At 41.5% G+C, this 25906-nt stretch overlaps 1 protein-coding gene across 1 annotated transcript in view; it reads left to right on the plus strand.

Moving 5' to 3' along the window:
- The window catches only part of PITPNM3 (PITPNM family member 3), a 92553-nt gene that overhangs the window by 24398 nt on the left and 42249 nt on the right, over positions 1–25906 (plus strand). The window contains exons 4-5 of the mRNA XM_035897231.1: positions 23342–23418; positions 24804–25039. Of these exons, the coding sequence (XP_035753124.1) occupies positions 23342–23418; positions 24804–25039 (313 nt within the window). The remainder of the gene's footprint in view (positions 1–23341; positions 23419–24803; positions 25040–25906) is intronic.

The raw sequence follows: 25906 nt of genomic DNA on the forward strand, positions 1-25906 counted from the left end.
GGAAAGAGGAGGATGGTTGAAGGAAGGCCATGTTGTCTGCTGTGCCACAGTAGAAATATATATCAGCCTTAGCCCAATTGTTTATAGTCAAAAAATAAAAGTTCAGGGAAAGCTGGATTCTCGCTTAAAAAACATTATGTAGAAAAGAGAAAGATGTACTATATGACTTCACTCACTCCGTGGAAAGTTGTGAGGAGTATGGTCTGCCGATTCAGGGAAACTTCCCCCCCTCCCCCCCAGCTGGATTTACTTGCGGCTCTCGGAGAATGATGAGTTCATTGGCTTTGGTTGCAGAGAGCAGAGCACTGGTTCTTTTTCATGGTTTAATAAATTGATTAATAAAGCACGTACTTACGGGCTCTTTCAATAAATGAAGATGTATGAGAAGATGCAGTATGCTCTGGGCAGAGCTTGCACTGAACGCTACTCAAGTAATGCTACAGTTCCAATGTGAGACAGACAAGGTCCTCAGGAACTTTATAAATGGCAAGTATATAATTTAATTCAGTTCTTGATTCTCAGTAAGTACAACTGAGAGCACTTGACCAGCACAACCTTTCTCATCAGAGGTAGAAGTAAGTCTTTGGGGAAAAGCTGGCAGCAGCATTTAAATTTATTAAGTTTTCATTACAGAAAATAACACAAACAGTAATCAAGCTGAATTAAAACCTCATAAACCTGCATAAATTATGTTGATGCAGATGCCTTCCCTGTTGTGGAACAAAAGCATTTTTACACATCATAGTCATGCATTTAAATTCACTCCTGGTGCAAAGTATATGTCCCTTACATTATGAAAAATTGCATGTACTGAGCACTAGGAGCAAATTCAGCCTGTTGGATTTCAGTGCTTTGCATTTCCTCCAGCTGTCTTGAGTTCATATCCTTACTTCAAGTATATATTGTTAATGTTTGTAAGGTTGAAGGTGTTGGTTTATTTTTGTACTCTTGACACAGTGCAGTGAAGGCGAAGTGAAGAGGTGTTTGCAAATACAGCAAAGACTGTTTGTATACTTTGAATTCAATATATGCTTTACATTTCATTACTTGAGTTCCTTTATAGCAGGAAATGAGGTTACTATACATTTTAATTGGCAAACCAGTTAAATACTTGTCACAGAAAAAACACGTCATTCAATCCAAGCTAGTAATTGGCATGTAAACGTAAACCTGTGTCACCATTTCAAAGGGTGAAATCCTGGGGGGAAACATGCCATGGCTGGAGTAGACATTACCTGTGAGGTCAAAACATGTTTGAGACCAAACCTTCATAAGACATAAAATAAGGTCACAGGAATGGTAGGGTTGTCCTGTTGCCCTCAGTTGCCCATCTCTTGGTATATTTGGCCTTTTTTAAGTGTGGACTTGAGAGCTGGAAAGTGTTGTAAGAGTTTAACATACAGTTTCTTTTTTCTTCTCTCTCACATGTGCCAATGAAAGTATGAGGGAATACAGAAGCATGTGAAATAGATGAAGAACCACAGAGCTCCATAGGGAGACAAGGAGTGCTTGCCATTACGGTTAGGCATTAGCAGTCCTGCTATGATTCAGTCTCCATATACAACAGCAGGCTTTACTGCTCTTCACTCTTCATTTTGTCACCTCCTCCTCCCCCCACCCCCGCAGTCCATCTTATTTTTCTAAAGAGTAGAAGAAACCTGCAGCTGTCAAGGAATGGGCAATGCAGTTCAATGCCAGCATGTTTGGGCTTTGCCAGCTGGCCAGCGTCACACATCCATGAACATGGACCATCTTTAATTACATTGAACTGCAGCGAGAAGAAGGTGGTATTGTTCTGCAGCTTTAGTAGATCAGGTTGCCCTTCCTGAGCTGGTAACCTCCATGCGGGGCAATTTTATTCACCTCTGCCTTCCTAACGTGAGCAGAAGCAGGGGGTATTTTCTGGATCGTTGCCGCAGACAGAGCTGCTATGCATAAATTTGTGCAAGCCACGTTGCAACTTAAGGCCTCTTGGCATAAGATCTAATAAAACATTGCAAGCTTTATGATTTTTCTTGTATTGAGTTTCTGCTTTTGTCTGTGGCTTTCTGGTTTTCTGCTTGTCCTCAGACAACCATTGCTGGACAACTGATTTCTGGCCATCTAACCAGAAAGGCCGGGGAGGTTTCTTCTAGGCAAAGGTTGCTAGATTTTGCTCTTCTCGTACTGCCTTCTTTCCCTGAGAGATGACATAGAACATGTCTGGAAGCAAGAAAGGTCTTCTGATGAGACCTTTCTGACGAGCTTCTGCACGAGCTGTATATGCCGCAAGTGTCATGCAGCAAGGATTGGTACAATTGCGGAAGGATTTCACAGTGGCTAAGGTCCTCGCATAATGATGGCACAAGCAGTCGAGCTGATCAGCAAAGGTATGCATCCCTTTCACGACCACAGTCGTGTTCCTTTCGCTGCAGGCTGCACTTCTGTTGCTATTTTTTGGTGTGAAATACTCCAACCAGGACTGAGTGATCACGGCAGAATAGAAAAGGCAGCTGTGCTGAAATGGAGTGGTCTTTTTAGCATTTCCTATGTGCTGTTTGTTTTCTCCAAATCTTGTTTGGCGAAACGGAAAACAAGTGTTTTGTTCAAGCCTCTGGATGGCTTTAACATTGAGGTACTGCAGTCATTATCACTACGTTGTGGTCAATTGGTAGGGATTTTTGATTTGCTGAGCTCTCTGCTGCCCCCTAACTGCTCATTGTGTCTCTTCCGCAAGAAAAGGAAGCAAGAACAGTGTGAACATATAGAATTAAAAAAACCTGCTTTGCAGAAAAAAAATTGTCTGGAGACTGTGCTGAAGGTATCCAAACTCTTGGTTCATTAAGGACTGCCTTGTCATGTTATTTGTGCTGCTACTCTCCATACCTTTCTATGATTTTTTCCATCTGTTTTTTTCTGTCGGTGGCGTTTTTTGCACACCTGGTTCCCTTTTAAACAAAAGGAGGCTGACTTGCCTTTGGAGGGACATTGGATTCTTTTCCTCTTGCCCACAGGCTTAATTTTTCATTGTCTGTTGTTTTACTCTGTGCTTTTTATAAAACAAAAACAACCTTAGAAACTGTAAGAGCAGCCAATTTCCAAGCTCATTTGTAGCTTTTATGATGCAAGGGAGTTTGGGGACTGCGTTGTCCCTTGGCTGCCTGCAAAGAGGTTTGGATGTGAACACAGTGCGCCTATTCAGCTGGCTGGCTGACACGGCAGATCTCGCTTTCAGCCCTTCTCTGAAGTGACAGGAGCCCGACACACCAGAAGGTCAGGACAAGCTGTATTTCACTGCAGTTGCCAAATATCCCAGAACCAAGTCTGCAAAGCCAGGATTTCAGAATTTAGCAAACGCCAAGCTTGAGATCTGAATGCAATCTTTATGGATCTCCTTCGTCTGTTTGCCCTGATGTACTGCTTTTAATTACTCAGCAATGTGATAGGAATGATTGTGTGTGTAACAGGTTTGCTTACTGACCTTGACATGAGTAGAAAGAGAGCTCTTGTCTTCAGCAGTGGTGGGAGAGTTCCTGAAGGAAAGTTTGTCTGGCAGTGAATGCAAAGTGCTTGTGCATCTTTCTTGTCTGGGAATAGCTTTGTTCCTATGAAAGCTTCCCTTAGAAACTTAGAGATGCACAGATGACCTCCAGAAAGAGATGGATGTGTGAGTAGGAGGGTTGAAATGGTCTATTTTAGATCATGTATTAAAATCCTAATAGCAGGATATTTGCAGTAATGTGAATTGGTGGTGTAGTTGTGGGATAATAGGTCATTGGCATGTTCTTCTTTGGCCATTATTTCTTCCAAGGGAAAGAAAGGGACATCTGTGCAAGATGTGATAGAATTAGATAACATCTGAAAATCACTGTGTGGAATTTCTGATTCTTTTGCCTGTCTGTTGCACAACTTGTGCTTCTCAGGAGCACACAATTGCTGGCTTTCACCAGAAGATGTACTTAATAGCTGAGGGCAGATAGACTTGCGGTTAAAGTTTGTATGCTCATTAAAATGGCAGTAGGGGATTTTTCTTGTTCTGAACCTTCTCAAAGTTATATTGCAGTAAAGCTATGAAATTACTTAAGGCAAATAAGGGACCTTTGACCTCAGTACAAAACTCAAAAATAAATCTCTCTGGCTTTGTCTCTCAAAAGACCATGTTGTATGACAGGACCTATCTTGCAGATGATGATTAAGAGCTCATTTGGAAAGCAGTCAAGTTTTACTGCTCTTCTGGTTCACAAAGAATTTATTGGAGATGCGTGGAAGTGTCAGGTTGCTTACGTGCGTTTGCTGCAGGCTCTGATGAGAATGATTTTAATGTTTCCATAAGGGGTTTAGCCAGGTCTGGGGCCTGGCCAAGCAATACAGGGAACTGGGCATCTAGAACAAGAGTTGAAGTTTTAGCTGCATGAGTGCCAACAGTTATAACCATCTGAGGTCGTCCTGTGACCTCTAAGAAACAAGTGGAGAAGCATTCTCATTGCCAAGCAGGGCAGACGAAGCGGTGAAAAGATGGTTAGGTGGTATTTGAGAACTGGTGTGTTTAAGGCGCTGGTCACAACAGAATTGTTCTGCAGATTTCTGTTCCAGAGACAATCCCTAGCTGCTCTGCTAAGAGCCAAATTCCGTGCCTGGTTACTGTGTGGAGTCCCAGTAAAGGGGCTGTGGGGTACGTTACTGCACATAAGGCAAATCATAACATTTGGCTCCTTATGGGTGAAACGCTTGTGATCTTGACAGGCATTATTGTAATTAGTTGCAGTAAAAGGAAAATGGATCATGACTGAATAGTGGCTACTCTATTAATAAATAGATCCTTGTTTCCTAACTGCAGAGCCAATGCTTGGCGTACCTCAGGATACTGGTTTTTATACTAGCAAGAATGTATTGAGTGCTCTGTTGCCTTTTAAAATGCTCTAACTGAAAAGTTGATGAAAGTTATAATGACCAATACTTACCTCTTCTGATATCTGATTTTGCGCGTGTGTTTTTAAGCAGTTCCTGCTGCAGTGCAGAGGTTTTAATCATGTATTACTTTGTTTGATTTGTTTCATTCTTGTTCAGGTGCCTGAAGCTCCTCTGCTTTAAGGTTGGTCCAACTTAAGTGAAATTAATGTCCTACACTTGGTGCAGGGTAGACTTGTGTCCTAGGCAGGAGTTTGGTAGTCAGGACTTCTTCATCCTTTTCTTTCATCTCTTCCGACACTCTGTGATCTTCTATGCAGCTCATACTCAAACATATTGCGATGTGTGCTTTATTGAGTTACCTACTATAGATCATGTTTGAAAATGTGGGATTTTTTTTAACCTTACTTCACCCCCAGCTACGATGATATGTTTGTGTAAACTTATAACTTGCAGTGATTCACTGGGGTACTCAGTGCTATTTAAGACCAAGGTCTCTGCTCCAGCGCCTGGAGTATTTCTTCCTCCTCCTCCTTCACTGACCTTGGTGTCTGCAGAGTTGTTTCACGGATGTTTTCTCACTTCTCTCTCTCATAGCTGTTGCACGGTGCTTTTTACCCCTTCTTAAATACGTTATCACAGAGGTGCTATCAACATGGCTGATGGGCTCAGCTTTGGCTAGCAGCGAGTCTGTCCTGGGCCGCTGGAGCTGGCTCTGTTGGACATGCAGGCAGCTCCTTTTGTCTTCTCACAGAAGCCACTCCTGTAGCCCCCCACTATCAAGACGTTCCTATGAAAACCAAACACAATCACTTCAGTTTTCTGTAACACAGTTTAAATTCCAGTTCTACCAGATTTGTAGCAGGGGCTTGAACTTGAGTGTCTTTTAGAAGGATTCCATAAACTCTTGTCTGTTGGCTGTTTGGCAGTGAGTTTGTCTTTTTTGAAATCTTTGTGGGAAAAAAAAGTCACATTTCTGTGGATGGCTTTGGTTTTAATGTATTTGCATTTTCCAGAATGTAAACATTGAAAAAACCACAAATGCACGCACACAAAAAAGTGAAACAGGCAAAACCCCAATGAACGTAGACTGTTTCTTTGTTTTAAAACTTAATTTGTACAAGAGGCTTAAGGCAGTCATCTTTAGTTCCCCAATCACGGCATCCTTAAATTGGTAAGATTGGAATTGTCACTGTGCTTCTCATGTCTGAAGTCAAGACGACATTCTGAAATCTTCTGCATACCCTGGGCTTGCAACCTTTTTTCTCCAATATGAATACCTTAAAATAAAATTTAAAAGATTAGTGCTATTTTTATAGAATATAAAGTAAACAAGCAAGCAAGCAAACATATAACGACATAATTTCGGTAATAAAGCCTGCCACAAATGATGACTATTGATTTAATACACTCTAATTCAATTTTAAGAGCCGTTAGTCAATTTTGTCAGCAATATGCTACTATTTTACTCTGCAAATCCAGCTAATTGAATTAAAATGCTTCAAATGAGGATGAATTCTCAGGTAGGCAATTGATGAAATGCAATTTAATTTTTAGTTGTTTAAAACATAACTGACTGTAAAATGCCTGTGAAATTCACTTTTCTTGTGCTTCATATACCACACATACAGACTGATGGATTGCTTTACTGGTAACCAGCAAAATAGATGGGCATGATCAGCTTTCGCAACTGGAAATTTTCCTGTCAGGTGAGTAAAAGGCCTTTCTTGGTCCTATGGCACAAGATCAGGTTACTCAGATCTTTTAATCCTTTAATGCCTTGATTGCCCATCTGTAAAGCAGTGCTGACAGAATAGCACTCTCTTAATGGGACTCGTTTGAATTGTTGATTTAGATTAAACTTTTATTCTTCGCATCCACTGCATTACAGCGTAGTGGTTTGGAGCTGGGAGGTGCTACTGTTGGGCAAGTTGTGTTAGTTCTGTGTATGCAAACCTGCAATTCCTGCCCTTTCTGCACCACCTAGGACTGAGCTGTGCAATTCCTACTGATTTTTTAAAAAGACAAATTCTATGCTTCTCACCTTGAAACGTGCAAGGAATTGTTCTCCAAAGTCCATGGTCTGAGCAGCAGACCATAAAATTCTGTTGAATTTGCAGCATGCACCATCACTCCCCACCACTCCAGCTATCCTTTGGAACTCCCCTTTAAAAAAATATTTCCTGAGTTCTTAAGTACAGTAAATACATCACCGAGTGATGATTTTTTTACCCTCTGATATCGTATCTTTTGGATCTCATATTTTTCCATCTAGCGTAAGGGGAAGAAGAAGCCTGCTTTATATGTGAAGCAGTGCATTGCTTCCATTGCAATTCCAAAGCTCCAGGATTCATGATGGCTCTTGTTGTACTCCTTGGAATTCATCTTTTCTGTTGTCTTGCGTGCACAAGGCTGCTATAAAGACTTAACCCGATGACAGTGATTCTTCTTATGTTTTGAGAAAGTTTGTTATGATTTGGTTTGGTTTTGAGTGGACTGTTCGCAAGGGTCAGCTTTTTAAAGTGCACTGAGCTCCCATAAACCATAGCGGGCATTCAGGAGCATTAAGCACTTGTGAAAATGCTTTTGTCCATGTCCCAGACCTCTTGAGTGGCTGGTTAGACTAACGTGATGCAGCACAGGGTCAGACAACAGCAGACAGGAGGGTAGGATATGCTGACAGCTGCTACAAAAATTTGCCTTAATCACACCCTGTAGTGGAAGGTAGAGAAGGGAAGTGAATGAAAAAGTAATTAGTACTTTGTTACTTAATAGGGTATAAGCAGTTCCTAATTTGACTGTGGAACAGTATTGCTTTATGTTTCCATCAAGTTAGGAGTCTAACCAGTCATGTATTATGGAGAAACATTAACATGAGAGAAAAGTAATTTATCAACTTCAGGAGATTTGTCTTCATCGAACTTTCAGCTGGGTTGTTGCCAAGTAGGTACAAATCCTAAGTGTAAGAGGAGAGTTTAGCTATGTCACTCTCCAGATGGATGTTTTTTCAGAAGGAGAAAGACTTCGTAGTCTGGAAACCGTCTATTGTTTCTTGTAAAATGAAATTTATCTTCGTTTAAGTCAATAATAAAGCTCATACAGTGTTTAAATCTGTACATACGGTGCTTGGTTAGGAGTAAAGCAGAGCCTGCGGCTCCCTGTGCAATGGTTAAATACAACTTTGGCAAAGAAAACTGCCAAGGTGCTAGTCATCAGCCTGCAAGGTATGGCAGGAAGGCAGCTGTTGATTTGATTTTTAAGGTCATTTTTTTCAGGCAAGATTGGGATGTATTGTTTTTTTCTCTCTTGTTTTCTTTCTTTGTATAATTTGTATACTTGTATAATTTCCTTATATAATAATGTGAAACATGTATTTCCTTCTCACCTGTAGAGATGGAAACAGTAATTTCTTTTCAGTCTAACTATATGTGGGTCTTAATTGCTTTGTAGAATTTTGCATTTCTAATGTTTAAAAATAAAGTTAGATTTGATGATTAAGTCATGAGACTAAAGAGCAAATATTGCAGGTATAACCAACTTGGCTGTGAATTAGCATTTTCCACTTAAATAGCAATGGTTAATTTTTTGCATTGAATAGTTTAGACTTTTTGTTAAGGTACTTGTCAGTTGTGATGTGGATACTAACCCATAGTATCTGAAATTATGAGCTACGTGGATCCATTAAACTTCCTACAGGAAACTGTCTCTGTGCCAGGCTGGGTGCACCCTAGGATTACCTTAGTGAGTTCTCCATCTGGTCTCCTTTTTCATTGGCTCACTGATTCAGTCATCTTTGCTACATCTGCCATGCATTTCAAGGTTCTCCAACATTTATGCAATGCTCAAAACACTCAAGATAACAGAAAAATCGCTACACCTGCATGACTCTGCTTTCAGCATCATGATTTTTACCTTGTACTAGCATTTCTCTCTCTCCTCTGAAGGCTGCCTTGCCTAATTTTGTCCACAGTCAATGTTCTGCATAAGCAAACTGCTCTCTTCCTTCCTCCCAGTAGCATGTGATCTCCCCCTCCTTGTCATGTCCTCGCAGAGTCATATAATTAATTAAAGGGTGTTTGTACATAGCTGACTGTAGTGTTTACGCTGCTATTAAATTTATTGCAATAGCATCTGCTGCTGCCTAATAATGTGAATAACAGCAAACAGAAAATTTGGCTTAGTGGAGTGAACAGTAGAAGGGAAGGATGGAACCTAGAATAGCCAACAGCATTCCAAGACACATCCGATGGCTCGTGTAAAGAAAGGATTTACTTCTAGCAGCAGGTTTTGGAGAGAAGCAGTGGGTTGGATTTCTGCAAATCATCTATGGTAGCTGTTTATACTAAGGCAGGTTACCAGTGTTCTGCAACAGCTGTCACTTAATTTTGTGATGCTGTGTCTTCTAGAATACAGCTCAGCAAATGCAAGCAAAATGCAGGAAGCTTAAACTAGCGGCTAAGATATTTTTCAGCTAAGAGCTGAGTCTTGCTGCAGAGAATATTGCTTTCCTTGCAGTCCGTCCACAGATTCTCTGTTCCTTTTTCAGCCTGTATTAAGGTCTGGTCTACATGCTGAAATCAGCATGGGTTCTTCCATCAGTTCCACTGGGGCTAGAGTTTCCCTAGCTACCATTTCCATCCGGAGGGTCATACCAGCTGTAGGTATGATACTGCCTTTCTTCTCCCCTTACTTTCCCAAGTTTGATATAATTGTGCTCGCACCAGTGTTATATTTGCCATGGTGTTAAAAAAAATACAGTAACAGAACAGATTTTTCTATTCAGAAATTAAATTTTACAGTATTCATGCATACCATAAAGCCTACTGGCACTCCAGTAGCTAATGTTGGAAGACAGGATGTGTGGGGAAGAAGGCGAAGAAGGATCCCCCTAATATCTCACTGGTGCTGAGGCAGACAATGCTGTTCTGCTGTGCTGTCCTCCGATGCTGATCCATTAGCAATGTAATCCCAGGGGAGAGCAAAACAAGAGACCAGAGTTGTACAAAATGCCCTCTGACATCTCAGGAGCACAGGTCTGCAAAGATAGGTGCCTGGGTAATGCAACTAGAGTAATTGCAGATCATCGTTTCATTCCAGGTCAGAGGAGTAGCAATTTTTTCCAGATTCTGTGGAAATTACTTACATGATGAAAATATCTGAACCCCTCTGACAAGCATAGTTAATGCTCCTTTAGAGCAAAGAGGTCCTGCTGCCTTAATTTCACTAGCATGACTTCGTTTGATCAAGTTCTTTGAATTTGGTGAGACTCCTCATAAACTAAGCTGTCTTCATTCATTTGTCTCTAAGTGTAGGACTAACATCTCAGCCATTTAGTGGTCTAGTTTTCAAGGACCGTAGTTAGCAGAGATGAAGTAGAATGCCCTCGAGTGGTTGATCAGGCATGACATTTTCCCATCAAATTTTTTTCCCCAAAATTTTTCCCATCCTGTCGGAGTAAATGTCTTCCAGAAAGTAATTTAAAATATGCCAGGTCTGTATTTTGGGTTAGGTTCATATTCTTTGAAGTTCTTGAGGGATGACTATGTGAAGAGAAGCATAATGTGATTTAGGGGGCCTTTAGACTTGCATTATAGTCTGTGCTGTGGCATGTGTCCTGAAGCTGGAGAACGTTTCGCTTAGGAGAAGGAGGAGGAAATGAGACGAGAACCTAAGGCTAGGAACCTCTGGCTGAAAGGCATTGATGAACCTACTTCTCTGAATGTACCTTCTTAGGAACCATCTTTTGTGAATATTTGTGAAAGTGGGTAACATCAAATTTTAATTACATGCCAGAAAGAATCTTGTGTCAACAAGTTTTTAGGGGCTAGAGTTTACAAGATGTGGTGTCTGAAAGTTCAAAGCTATCAAAGTTCGCAGTCTAAGCATAGTTTAGGATGGTTTTGAAATCTCTGAATTTCTTTAGAGATCCAGCTTACAGCATTGGCTAGAGTGGCACGGGTGGAGGATGGCAGGGTGAAGCTGCTGGTGTACACGATAACTCATGCAGGACAGTACAACACGGCATGATTTTGAGCGTAGGCGCCTTCAGTACTTTGTGCTCTGGACTTCCTTTTCCCATCTCTGCTTAAAGAGGTGCAGGAGGTGTCACTGTTAAGGTTCATGAGTGCTGTAGGAATGAAAATGCTAGTGCTTCTTTGCTGCTGGTGCTCCACTTGGCAGAGTGTATTCCCATTGCTGTCCCAAATAGGGTTCATTTACCCAGTGTGCAATGAGCCAATTTTCACACACCGAGACGAGAAATTGTTTATTCACAAAGTTGCGCAAGTTTGGGTGCCAGCTGGTTTTCCACAAAGCCAGCACACCTAGCAAGACTTTCTCTTAATTTTTATAGATTACAGTTAACGTATCACAACTATCTACTTCGTAATCATTACATGAGTTAATCATACTTATTTCTCTTCGTTTCATCAGTTCCTCGCTTCAATTTAAAGATACAGTCTGGTTTTAACTTGCCACGCGTGCTCAGGGAGGGCATGTGGGGTAGTTCCTTCCAGTTTCTACTTGAGTCGGTAATCGCGCTTCCCCCTGCCAGAACTTCCTTTCCCCCAGTTTCCTCCTTGTTAAGTAACTCTTCACGGTTTACTAATCAAGACACTAATACATCACTTTGTCTCCTGTTCCTAAGCAATAACTACATCAGTTACTAAACAAAAGCATAGTTGGGTTGGACTCCACAATGGACATTCTACAGCAGCATTAGTTTCAAATAGCAACATGTCACTGTGCTGTTGATCTTCCCGTGCTTTTGCATTGCTCAAGAGAGCAGATTGGCTTCTAGAAACAAGTGGTGCTCACGCTCACTCTCCCTGGGAACAATTGTCGGTTGCCCTCACCAAGTTCAGTGAAACATCTGCTCGTGGTTCCTGCAGCTGTGTTCACAAGCACATGGGGGCCAGCCCCCCCCCCCCCCCTTTGGTAATCACGCTCTGCCCAGCTTATCCGGCCTGGTCTGAGGACTGGAGCTGAGCAGCACTTGGGGTCCAGATCTGTGGCTAAGCCCTGTGTGTTGCTTCTACGCCAGTGCTCCCTAGTACTCATGGACGTGATCTGATAGCATGTGTATATGAGACTCATTAAATGAAGCAGCAGTGTGGAAGTCGATACGGGCACTGTCCCGCCTTGTGCCTTCCAGAAGAGGGTTGGGCTCGGTGACGCGTGCCATTATTTCCCTCTAAACAGTGCCGTTTGCGAAACTGCATCTGCAGTGTATCACAATATTCTTTATCATTTGTTAATAGAAAGCATATGTTAGAGCCATCATGTGAACATTTTTCTCAAGATGGATTTGTCATTATAAGCGGCTAGTAATAGCACAGCAGATGGCAGGAAGCGGTGTGATTTCTCATGGGAGTGCGATAATGGAAATAACAGTTTTCTTTGGGGACTGTCACCACCTTATGCTTTGTACCTAAAGCAAGCTCTCTTGTTTTTACTCTAAATTCCTCTGTAATTAACACGGCAAAATATTAAGGATGTTTGAAATGGTTTGTAAAAATGAAAAAAAAAGGGACCTGGCTTGATTCTTAGTACAAGTTTGAACTACACCTCATGTTCTGAGAAGTTTGGGAGTGATTGTGCGAATTCTTTTCTCCTAGATTCAGAGTACTTACTTACTTACTTGTCAGGGATTGAACTGATGCTTTTTATGGCTGATTTGGGGTGTTGAATCACTGTCCGAGCTTTTCCTTTCACCTGGCTCTCTTCTCATGGTGATGACTGATCTCGAGATCTGATGTACTCCACGTGCAGAGACTGTTTGGGCATTGGGTTATTTCACGCTATAGACACAGCTTGCTTGGTGTCTCTGTAAGTCACTGATGAACATGTGCAACTTTTATTAGATATATCAATTCCAGTGGGAATCGGAGTCCAAAACAGTCTGTGCCAGAGACGCTGGCTCATTGGTATCTGTGGTAGCAGCACATGTTTCTGTCTCCAGAAATATTTGGTAGATCTCTTCCCTGGTCATTAAATCAGTAGGCTCAGATGGTATACGCTGTTCCTGGATATTGACTGCTAACCTGAAAAGCAGTATAGTTTCTGTAATATAGTTGCATTTAATTTAGGACTGTGAGCTGCCAGCCTTATAGTTCAGCATCTGATCAGCAATAGGTAAGCGTCAGTTACTGTTTTTGTCACCTCCTTCACTTTAATTTGTTTTGGTACCTCATATTGCTAGGAGCCATTTAACTACTTAGGGTAGTTACCAATGAGCTGATACATGATCCAGCATCTCAACAGTTCCTGCTGTTTTTATAATGCAGCCTTATGCTTTAAGTGGTATCAGTTGATGATCTTCCAAAAGATGGAACTTCTAAATTTCATACTGTTGACATAGTTCGGTAATGAGGTTGCTGTTCCCACATGATAGTTGAGCACCTACTACAATCTCAGCCAAATCAAACTATTCACAGCACTTATATTTGGCCACCTGTTTAAATACGGCTACCAGGTATTCCAGGTTGGCCGAGTTAGTCCCGGATTACAGGATGTGTCTCCAGGATGCTATTTTGTCTCAGATTTTCATCCAGACGTGCAATTTTCTGTTTTCAGTTTTCAGGTTGGGTTGGGAGGGTTTACTCTTTCTCCAAGGCTTCAGCCTCTCTCTCTTGCTTTCTCTCCCCCCAAAGAGAATGGGAGTCATGTATTCTTTTAATGTGACTTGTTGCAGTTGGAATATAATAGCATTAATTTTGTTCTTTGCATCCCTGATACCTCTGTTGCTGGTGTCAGACTACAGACCTGTGGAGAGTTAGAAAAGGCATTTGTCAGAGCCTGGATTACAACTTCTGAGCAGAGTTTATGTTAAAATGTCAAATTTCTCTGGGGACGAAATGGGAAATTGAACATTTTAAAAATTATTGTTATTATTTTAATGAAAGTGCTCCTTCCCCTTTCCATGTTTCAGCTGTTGCTGTTCCAGCATGCTGAATTATCCAGCCCTGTGCTTATACGCCTCAGCTGAGCTGTCCAGAGCTATCCGAGAGCCTATTGCTTAGTGCAGGATGGCAGCGCCACTTCCCTGTAATCACTTCAGTAGATGCAGTTACGTGAATGCATAAGCCAGAGATCTGGGAGAAGCTGTGCCCGAGGAAGGGAGAGCAGAATGACAGTCCCTGCATTCAGTGCCTGGCTTTGAAACCTTCTGCTATTGAAGAAGCAATAAGGATTTCATAGCTAATACACATCTGCATATTTCTGAATAAAGAATAGGCAGGGTTGTGCTTCTAATGAGTATTTTTTGACCGTATATTTGCTAATCAGTAGACTAGTGAGGTTCTGAATAGCTAGACAGTTACTGACTTTCTTAGCATTCCTCAGCAGGGTTCCTGTAGCGTGGGAGAATTGCTGGGTGCTCAGGCTAGCTTCTGCAACGTGTAAAAGCATTCTGATGATACGCAAAACCTGTGTCTGTATTTCTGTTTTGTTTGTACTCCTGCTTGTTGGCTTCGTGTATTGATTTTCTGCGTTTTAAAATTCCAGGGCATAATCTAGAACAGGACAGCTCGGGCTTGGGGAAGGTGAGACCTGAGTAACACCGCTTTCACCCTACAAGAACCTTTATTCTGCTTGAGATAGATATGAAGGTAGACAGAGAGTTCTGGGTGCGTTTCCTGTCGTTCTTCTCTCTGGCAAACAAAACCTTAGAATACATGGCTCCACACAGACTGGTCAGATACCATTTTCTGAGTACTGTACTTAGCAATATGGGGCAACGAAAGGAGGGAGGCATAATGGTTGTGGTGAGGGCCAGGGGCTCCTGCTACGGGTCTTGCCGAACAGGACAGAAACCAGACTCAAGATGTCTTTCACGTCACGTGATTCACCTGGACTGCAAGTGAGGTGTGAGAGTATCCTGGCGTCCATGTAAGGTCGGAAACCTATACAGGTCTCTTGTGATGTAAATATTATATGATGTGCTTTGACAACGTGCAGCACACTGTTAGCGATAATCCAGGAATTTTGCACGATTTCTACTATGTAGGTTTGCTGATGTGGCTTAGAACTGGTGAGAGCTTGCCACTTCCATAATGGCGAAATCCCCTCTTAATTTCATTTTGATGTAAGAAACAGTGCTCTGCTGCTGCTCTGGACAACAGGATTAGTCAGCAGAGTTGCTCTTACTCAGTAATATAAAGGTCCCCAAGAAAAGTCCATCTGTAGTGGTAAAGTAAGAAGCACGTCTCTGGCTTTAAGAAATGAAGAAATGATGAGAAAACTGCTAAATTTCATCTTCACTAACTTACACTTAAATGACATCAAAGAGAAAGTATAATAATTAGTTTCTAGTTCAGTTCGAACTTACAAATAAAACCAAAAACCACAAAATGACATTTATGGAACAAGATAATTGTAGCAGAAAGCTACCATTCAAAAAAAGGCATTTTGAGATGCTTTATTTCTCAACATGCTCCACCTGGACATCATAGTTTTGACAGCATTCCTTATTGGCACAAAATGCTACTTAGTGTCTTTTATGATGGACGTTCATTTGCAGCCCTTGAAATGGCGTGGGCCTGTGACTCCAGCTCACTAGGAACCCCCGAGTGTTTGGCTGTTGTACTGCGATGACAATGAGTGTTGCTTTAGATGTTGCGTTATGGGATGGTTTGGGTTGGTTTTTTTCTCCAGGAAAATATTTCCTGACCTGCAAACAATTTTGCAGAAGACTTCTGGTTTTTATCAAAATCTGAAAATGTTTTGGGTTTTACACTGGTTGACATGATTTCAGGGTTTTGAAAATAAAATTTTAGGTGCTGAAAACTGACATTTCCCTATCCATAGTTTTGTAGGGGGGAAAAAGTTTGAAACATGAAATACGCTGAAGAGAAAATGACTTAACAGAAACATTAACATTTTATGAAAATATTTTGCAGAAAAAAGGAAGAAATTTCTGACACTTTGTTGTGACAGCAAGGAGTTTACAAGTTTCAGCTGTCAGATAGCTTCTTTAAAGCAATGTTGTGGTTTGATCATGACAAATCTGTCTGCCTTGCATGAGAAGCAGAGCTGGATTTTACCAGCCTGGGTTTCAACCCAGATTCTATACTGGCATTAGAATTGGTTCTCTGGTTCCATCGCCTCCTTGCTTTCTACAGCTTTCTATACTTAAATACAAGTAAAATACAGTCGATATTAAGCTGAACAATGAGGCATCCATACTCCCACTGCAAATCAAGAGGCGTTTTTTCAGTGCAAAACCATTGTGGAATTAGAATGGGCACCAATGAAAGAAATGGCATTCAGTCATGTAGGTTACAAATCTACTGTTTTAGAGAAACCACACCATTTTCTAGAGCTGTTTCTGCAGCTTGTCTTCCATATTCCTTACTTTCATGACTCAGATGGAAAGAAACAAGAACGCTTCATATGCAACATGCATACTTTCATGCGACATATTGTTGAATAGAATTAAATGCCTTAAGACTCTGCCCAGTAAGGAAAGGGCAGAATCCATTTCTGCCTATTATTAACTTTGGCTTGTGTAGGATTACACAGCTGTTTTAAATCCGCTTTTGTGGACCCTTTAAAATTCCCACTACAAGGTGAAGAGGCATTGCATCTCTCTTGGGCATTCAGAAAGAGGCTTTTTGTTGCTGACGTTGGCAGCAAGGAAATTGTTGCCAAGCTTACTGCCTTAGAAGAAGGGATTTCCATTCAAGAAGATAGGTTACAAGGAAGCACAACCCAGTCTCACAGAATCATAGAACAGCTGGGGACCTCAAAATATCATCTGGGCCAACCTCTTCCGTTGGAAAAGGGGCCTAGATGAGCTTATCTAGCACCCTGTCCAGTCACATCCAGTCACGCAATGGGGACTCCACTGCATCTCTGGGGAGGTTCCAGTCAATAATTGTTCTTACTGTAAAAAATACCTGTCTAACGTCGAGATGAAAGCTCTCTGAGTCTCAGAGTATTTTGGTCGTTGTTAAATTACTGCTGGTAAGAGGCTTTCTGTGTTGCTTGTTACAAATACTTTGATTGGGACAACCTTGTAAAATCTGTCAAGTTACTCTGTTGACTTTAAGTATTAGAATTTGCCTAAAATTCCAGTAGTCTTCGGCACAGACGGAGGTTGTTCTTGCCGTCTCTCCCCTTCTCTCTCCCTCTCCATTGTCATCGTGCTCAGTGGCCTTGACCTGTTCTGGTACACAGAGTGACTTCTTGCAGCGATACTTCTGTGTGTGTCTTCTAAAAAAGAGCTTTGTGTGGCATAGAGCAGCAGGGCATCTCTTTGAGTGATGAGAGGTTAAAGGAAGAGCTGCTGTCTTTGACATAAGCATCATTTAGTGCATGGCGGTAATGCGCGTCACTTCTGATGAAGCTGACACCACTTTTCTCTGTTGGTGTATTGGAACCCATTTGATGCTGTTCTCTTGAAATTCAAAATTAAGCCTGCCATTCTAGGTTACCAACTTCCGTCATTCAGGAGAGCCCTCCTCAATTTGTCCACTCTGTTTCATGGAGGTAAGTTACAGATTAGTGGAAGGACTGAGGCTACGAGACCTTACACTTTATGGGTTATTCTGTTATAGATGGCCTGTTGTCTTTATCAAAGGTGCCTTGAGCATCCTGTTTGGAAGGCAGGAACCTCAGGTGGTGAAAACTGCTTGGACTCGTGTGATCTGATCTGCTTCAGAGTTCTTCTTCCTATTCTTAGATTGTTGCCCTGTACTAGTGCAGTTACCAGAGTTCCAAATTGGCCAAGTTGTGTGCTTGAGTACATCTTTTAAAGTTTTGGTGGTTTTTTTACACATTTTTTTCATTATGGTGTGCAGCCATTTTAATGTAGTTCTGTATCCTTTGAATCCCAAGGGAATTCCAAGTCTGTTTATAAACAGTCCAGCAGTTCTAGCGCTGTTTTGGGAACTAATTATCTACCTTTTCTGTGCTGCTAGCAGCTACTTTAAACATTTCAACCATATGGTGACGTTATTTGAACTTGTTTGGGTGCCACTGAAATACAGTTTGCTTCCTGCGTGTGTGCTTGTTCGTGTGTTCTCATCTGTGACTGAAATCTAAGGCTGTACGTATCTCCAGCTGGTAAACGGTAATAATCTTACGTAGTTAATGCCAATCGCAAGTTAAGAGTACTCAAGCATTTACTCAGCGCTTGAAAGCATTCTAACAAGTACTTCTGGAGTTCTCATGGAAAGTCGGATAACCCCGTTTTCACCCTTCCTGCTGTTACCAAGGGGTGTGTTTGAAGGGGGGGGTATCTATAGGTAATTGGCTTATATTACTGTGTGTAGACCATTAACTGGCTCGCTTCTGGACATAGAGTATATAGAAATACTGCAGAAGAGATAGATACAGTGTTCTGTCAAATCTCTTTAAATATGGTGATGTGTACTTTATAAATATATTTTTACCTTGCCTGTCCATTCAATAAAAAGGAGTCCCAGCCACTGGCTTTTTAAACTGTTGTAAAGCTCTGTGCCAGTTTGAAGCTGTTCATGGAATTCCCTGTGTGACGAAGCATTAGCAAGTAAAGCGCAGTGAGCCCCGTTCGGCCAGCCTGAATTCAGGTTCTTACACAACTGAGAGATTAAGGACTTGTAGAGAGCAACTGAGAAGCTTTAATGAGCAAAAAAGCCACTAAGAGGCAACTTAGAAATACTCGGTTCAAACTCCAGGGTAGAATTCATGCTGTCTGAATTAGACCTGTATTAACTCAGCTAAAGGCTTGCGTGGAACTTCCCTTCGTCTTCCCAATTCTCAGAGAGAAGCGATGTGGAGCTTGTCACGCTGGAGGTATCAGGGGAGGGTTCAGCAAAGTTTGAGAGACTAGTTGTTGCATGTTGGCAGTTGTTTGAAGGGGGGCATGGCTCAGTTTCCAGGCTGCACTAGGGGAAAAAGGCATGCCTGATACAGGATTTCAATTTCATTTACATATTAATTAACATGGCTTCTTTATATCTCTCGTCTTCATTACAGAAGCTTGAATTTCAATTATACAGGAGCTGTTTGCATGGCAGTGGTCTCTAGCGTCTGGCAGACTGCCTATAAACACACCTCAAATGGAGTGGAATCACAAACATGGTGTGAACTCAGAATGGAAAAAAAAAAAGTAAACTGAGTCATCTATAGCATTATGTGATGCATTTATTGTCTTCTGACATGCTGGAAGAAACAAAGGAAAAAGTGTTTAAATCCAGAAAGCTGTCAGCTGTCAGTCAACTCCTTTGATATTCGTATTTAGTACAGTCCTCTCTCATAACTCCTAAAGCTTGTGTCTGTCAGGGAGGGAGGAAGGCCTCCCAGTTTTTCTCAGAACAGCTAACCCAGATGAGTAGAATTTTAAGGCTGCAACACTGCAGTCACTTTTAAATTACAAATTTTAAATTACAAATTTCTGGTGTTGACATTCAGAAGGGTTTCAAAGCCTCCTCCTCCCCTCACGAGAGGGAGGAGGAGGTGTGTAGAGATAGGAGGATTCGCATCTTGTCTGGAATTTCATCACTGTCTGTAGAAGGGAAAAGCACATTTGCCCTCCCTAAAGAGCTGAGCCCCATGACCTCAGCTGAAGTAATTCCCCTTCAGTGAGATGTTTCAGTATTTAATTTCTCTCTTTAAGTCCACTGACATATGGGAATAAAAGGTTGTTACTTAAAGACAGCCTGGCACTTTTAGTTCGCAATTGTTTCCTTGCCATGCCATAGTTCTCATAAAGAAGTTTTGCCGGTCTCTGTTGCTTCTTACTGCCTGAGAGGAGTTATGCTTAGGCAGAGGTTACGATGCTGGACTTAGCAGTAGATCATGGCAATTTTGCCATTTTGGCCCATTCTAATAAACAGCAACTAATTTGTAGGTTTTAATATTCTGTATCTTAAAAAGAAATCAGTGTTCTGGAGAGCAATGGCACATAAGGTGAAGAAGCAAGTATTGTGAGAGGAGCAGGAAAACTCACAAATAGGAGCAAATTTAACAGATAAAGCAGAAAGCTTCTCTACTGGTCTAGGTATCACTAGAGTTTGTATTTCAAAGGAAGCTGATTTAATGTTCCTGGGTCAGTATTGGTTGGTTCATAGATTGCTAGCAGACTAAACAAATAAACTCAACTTGACAAGGTTTTCAGCATTGAAAGTTTTCCTCTCAGGTTTACTTGTATAAGTTACCTGTTTCCTGTCTTAAGTGAAAAGTCACTGCTAGGAAACTGAGATGGTAGCAGAAGCAATCACATCGAAGATGTTTTAAATTGTAAATGGAAAATCATCAGGTTTCAGTTTTGCTATTCTCCTTTTAGCGCCTTTAAAAAAAGCCAGCTGTGTGCTGTAAAACGAGAGTTTTCATAATACTGCTGGAAATTCAAAGAGAGCATCCTACCAAGTATCTGGTTTGTGGGTTATAGTGACCATCAGGTACTGATTTTTAAAGAACTGCTATGTTTTGAAGGCCATGAAAAACCTAAATATTGTGTTCCAATGTCTTCTAATTCAGAGAATGGCTGAGGTTGGAAGGGACCTCTGGAGACTGCATAGCCCAACTCCTCTGCTCAAAGTAGAGTCATTTAGAGCAGATTGCTTAGGGCTGTGTCCAGTCAGGTTTTCAATATCTCCAAGGATGGAACTTGCCTGGGCAACCCATTCCAGTGTTAGACCACCCTCACAGTAAAAAAGTTCTTTCCTATATTTAAATGGAATTTCCTGTATTTCCCCTTGTGCCCATTGCCTCTTGTCCTTTCACTGACTATCATGAAGAGGACTCTGGCTCCACCTTCTTTACTTCCTCATGTCAGGTATGCACATTGATGAGATTTCCCCCACAAACCCCAAGCCTTCTGCTCTCAAGGCCAAACAGTCCCATCTCTCTGGACTTTGTGCTGCTGACCACAACCCTTTAAACCTGGCAGTTCAGCCAGTTTTCAGTCCATCTCACTGTCTGCTTATGTAGCCCGCACTTTCTCAGTTTCTCTCTGAGGATGTTATGAGAGACAGTGTAGAAAGCCCAACTAAAGTTGAAAGAAACACCATCCAATGCTCTCCTTTCATGCACCAAGCCAGTCATCTCATAATAGAAGGCTATCAGGCTGGTTAGGCATGATTTTCCCTTTGTAAATCCATGCTGACTACCAGCAGTCACTTTCTCATCCTGGTGTTTGGAAACGAAGCACAATGGCCAGTAGAATACCTCTTGGAGACAGCAGCAAGTTGGAAGTTTGATGTTTTTCTTCTTGCTTCCTCTTTCTTTACCCGAGAAATCAGTGTTCCAGGATCTGATTGCAGAACCCTGTAAGCTAAAGTGTGAGTAAGCGAGCTTCGGTGTGTTTTCTGCAAAGTCTTGCTCATCTCTGGTGATGATGTAGATGTCTGGTAAGTGCAGTAAGAGATAGGAGCATGGAACATTCTTTGAATTTGTAAGGAAGAGACTGGCCCCATGTATAAAGTATGACAATGAAGGTGACAACAGTGCTAATCAGATTTCATCCTACAGCTGTTCCCTGGGTAACTAATGCATGCAGGTGTTGAAAAAAGACTGCGTTATGAAGAGATGAGAAAGATCCTGTAGCAATTCTCTTCCATGACTGAAGAAACACAGTGGGGAAAAAAAAGGTGGATAATGCTATATCATCATCTTCTTTGTCCTCAAAGACAGAGAAGATGTGTTCAGAGGGCAAGCCTCTTCATAGCCAGCTGTAGAAGTTTTATAGAATAGAATAGATTGTAGTCCAACTGCCTGACCACTTCAGGGCTGACCAAAAGTTAAAACATGTTATTAACAGCATTGTACAAATGCCTCTTAAACACTGACAGGCATGGGGCATCAACCACCTCTCTAGGAAGCCTGTTCCAGTGTTTGACCACTCTCTCTGCAAAGAAATGCTTCTCAAGTTTTGCCTCCTAAGGCCAGACAGTGGACAGTCACGTGGTCTTAAAGCTTGGTACCATGAATGTTCCACCACTTCCAGCAGGTTGCTGTCCAGCCAAGTCTGCCTGAGAAATAGTCACAAGTGGGTCTTTGGGTCTGTTTGGTCACGCTCCAAAGTCAATGCAGAGACTTTCATTGTTGTGTTTTGTTGCAGATGGAGTGAGAGAGAAGCAAAAATATACTTTATTGATATAAAACAGTGAGTCAACAAAATTAAGTGGTAAATGCAATGCTGGTTTAGCAAGATTCGATGGCAACGTACACTTGATTATTTACTGCATAGAGGCCAGGTCAGACAAAGCTGTCAGGGAGACCTTCCCATTGAGTCATGAGGTTCAGAAAGCACCCCCTTGCTTTCTAAACTCCTTCTCAGAGAGATGATGAGGTGTGGCTGGATCCAGTCCTAGTCCCAGACTTGGTCAGCAGTTTATGCCTAAAGGATTATATATGCGCAATCAATCCTTTATATCACTTAGCTGAGGTTTCAAAGTTTAGCATGCTGTTGGTCACTTAATGAGGATCTGTTGTGGTACGGAATCTCTCAACCTCGAGGAGTAAACTTGAGAGGCGTCCCTACTCAGGGGGAGATCCTGGCTTGCAGCCCGCTGCCGTGCAGGAGAGCTTGAGGGGCTCTTGGGCTGCTCGCTGTTTATGGGGGTAAGATGATTGACTCCTAGTCATATTTACATACCGACTGCAGGTGTTAAGTTTCTTCCAAATTTGCTTTCAGTTGGACATTGACCAGCACTGTGGGTAGGTGGACGCATTGCCATAAATTAGCCATTGGCTCTTGTGTTGTTACCTGTCTCTGCCAAATCCATTTTGAGCTGGATGCATCCATCACGACCACTACTGGTGGTTATCGCTTGAGCAGGGTTATGCGCAAAGGTGGGGGCTGGGGGGGAGCACGCTGCCAGTGTATAACTGAGGATGTTGCACACATGATCCTGTTGTGATAAGGTATTAGCAAAGCACCGTGTTTCTCTGCAATGTTACTTCTATTTTTCAGGTTACAAGGGTTTTTGAGGAGAAACTGTCTTTTGCTGTATGGTCAGTTACTCCTATTTTGCATCCTGGTAATGGAGCACTGCAGTTACTTCTGGGAGTTTCCCAGGTAGTCACAGAGGTTTGTGGAAAAGCTGGATCCTGAAGGTCTTTGGAGAACTTTAAAGGCTTAATTCACTTGTCTCTATATAGGTGTTTAGTGCCATTTAAGACATACCAGTATATCTAAGATACCTGTATGAGACAAGTAGAGATGATGCAGAACCTCAGGTGACCTCTTCTACTGCTGCTCTAGAAAGGCACGGGTGCCCAACAGCAGCTGTACCGGTACTACACGCCTCTGTGTAAGGATCTGAATCCTGTCCTAAGTGTTGCTGTTAAGAACAGAAGAGCCTCTGATAGGCAAGAAACCTTGTCTGTTGTTCTGTTTGTCCACAGGATGTCCTGTGAACAGATCTTTCTGTCTTGAAGCTAGAAATGTGTCTTACCTCCACAGATGTCTGTAAAAGATGAGGCAGCCAAATACTTACATGATCAATTATGTCTCTCTTCCTTTCAGGTGAATTATATAGAGCCTCTTTAAGAAAACAAAGGTTCCCAGCACAAGGCAGTATTGAAATACAGGAGGACAATGAGGTGAGATTGTTTCCCAAAACAAGCTGTGCTAATTTCCAAGGAGTAGACATGTGGAAATGCTCTCATATTGTATTATGGAATTATAAACCTATTTGGTTGCTTAGTGTGTCTTTCCCTCGTTCAGTAGGTGCATGTGCAATCACTGAAAACCATCACAAGCTTTTTTAGACATTGCATAATTAACTTAGGTGGAAATACGACCCAGTTCTAAAGTTACCAATTTCTTTGTATTATCTGTGTCAACAACAATTCTACCCCTACCCCTCACTAAACTGCAGGCTGAAATGTGTGTGTCTGTGTTTGTTTACTTGTCAGTTTTTCTGATTAATGTTATTCTTGTTAAACTTGGAGCAATTCTTCTCATTTTATATTTACTCTTGAAGATTGTGGCTTTCGTTCAAGAACTGTCCCGAACATTGCTTGATTCTCAGTAAACCACGCAATCTAGCAATTAACAATCCCCAGACAAATACAAGAAATATTACTGTTATTTTTATGATGTTCTCACATTTGATCAGGAACTAGAAGTCTCCAGGAATCATGTGATCCAAACTGAAGAAGAAAATGGCAATCAAGATTTAAAAAACAAAAATCTCCTAATCTTTCAATGTATTACTGAGTTCTTTGGGTGCACATAACTCTCAAGGGGTAAAGAAGAAAAAATAGTTATGTTTTTTCCAGTTTCAAGTAGTTAACATCTTGCTTATTCTGATATTACATACTGATTATTGTCTGTGTATGCACTTACTCATATGTTCATAAATGTATTTGTGCGATTTATGGATATCGGCAGTCATAGTTTTCACTCTTTCAGTAAAAGTCTGGCCAAGTTAGCCCCATTTTTCATTTTAATTCGAAGTTGCCAGTCTTAAAAGGCTGAGATAGCTGTATCAGCTGCTTTTGCTGGATGTTCTCATTGGCAGAGAAATTTGTCTTTTTAGAACCTGTGACGATTTGAGTTAGGATGTCTCCAGTCCATGCAGCAGCCTCATTCATGATACCTAGACAGACGTTTGCTAAGGCTCTCTGTAGATGTTGGAATTCTTCTCCTGTCTCAAATATATTTAAAATAGCTTTTGATGCACACAAAGCTGTTCATAATCTTCGTTGATCTGAAACTTACATCTGTGCTGCCAGGGTTTTCTGGCAGAGCATAGTGTGCTCTACCTGGTCCAGGCACACTTCAATTAAATGGAGCACAGGGCACCCCCGCTCCTCCTGCCACAGCCCCCTCCACCCCCCCAGTAAAGGCAAATATTACAAAAAGATTACAGTGGGGGTGGGAGAAACAAATTGCTGCTAACTGCTTGTGAATGTTGACGCCAAGTGTACCAACACTGTCCATATAAACACTTCCTCCCTTCTATTCCCTGTTTTTCTCACAGGAAGGAGCTCAACATCAGAGCTGCAAAACACACGTGCTAATTTTGATCCTACATGGGGGGAACATTTTAGACACCGGAGGTGGGGACCACAGCAGCAAGCTGGCGGACATCAACACCTTCAGTTCTGTGTTTGAGAAAGTGACCCGAGCCCATTTCCCTGCTGCTTTGGGCCACATCTTAATCAGACTTGTTCCCTGCCCAGCAATATGTTCAGCAGCTTTCTCTCTTGTTTCCAAGTAAGTTCAGTTGCATTTTCTAATGTTTGGCTTTGCAGTGTGGTTTTGAATGGCTTTCTGTGACCTGTCTTTTTCATAATGAAATGCTGCAAATCCTTCTTAATCTTTTGCTTGCTGCAAGACTTGGAACAATCTTTCATCCTTTTCTAAGTTGCTGTATTTGTTTAAAAAAAAACAACCAAACAAACAAACACAAAACCCCCACCAAAACAAAAAAAACCCAAACCCCATGGTGGACTACGGCCTACTGCCCACATGCATCCAAAAGAAAAAGAAAAAAATCCAGAAGAAATCCGGACAGAAGAAGAAATGTGATAACTGTTAACTCTCCCTCCACCTCCAAAACTGACCCTGAAAATCAGTAGTCAACTTTTATCTTATTTTAAAATTGAAACATAACTACATCTGCCTGCAGATATGCCAGCTGGCCTTTATTGGTTTTATTTACCTGTTCATTATTTGGCCATTGTAGGGACAGGATATTGTAGAAAACCCTCCTGGTAATTTTAATGTTTCTTGTTTTAGAAAAAAAAATGTCATATTGCTAACATGGGTTTAGGAATAAAGTGGAGATTGTGAAGTGTTGCTGAGAAACTTAGACTGATTTAAGTAAATTCTGCTTTGTGCTGGAAATTGAGAACAGAAATAAATATCTAAAACAAGAGTGATTCAACACGTCGTCTTGGTGAGAATTTACATATGGACATGGTTTTTACATTTAAGATGACAAAACTTTATTATCAGTTCATTCCCAGTAGCAGCTTCTGCACTTTAAGGTCCTTAGTGGTTTGTGGTAGCCCACTCACTTATCGTCATTAACCTATAAGAATGCCACATACAGAAGTGTCTCGAATGGGCTACGAAGGG

Source organism: Egretta garzetta, unplaced genomic scaffold (genome assembly GCF_000687185.1).
Source record: "Egretta garzetta isolate BGI_Z169 unplaced genomic scaffold, ASM68718v1 scaffold337, whole genome shotgun sequence".
NCBI classification, from domain to species: domain Eukaryota; kingdom Metazoa; phylum Chordata; class Aves; order Pelecaniformes; family Ardeidae; genus Egretta; species Egretta garzetta.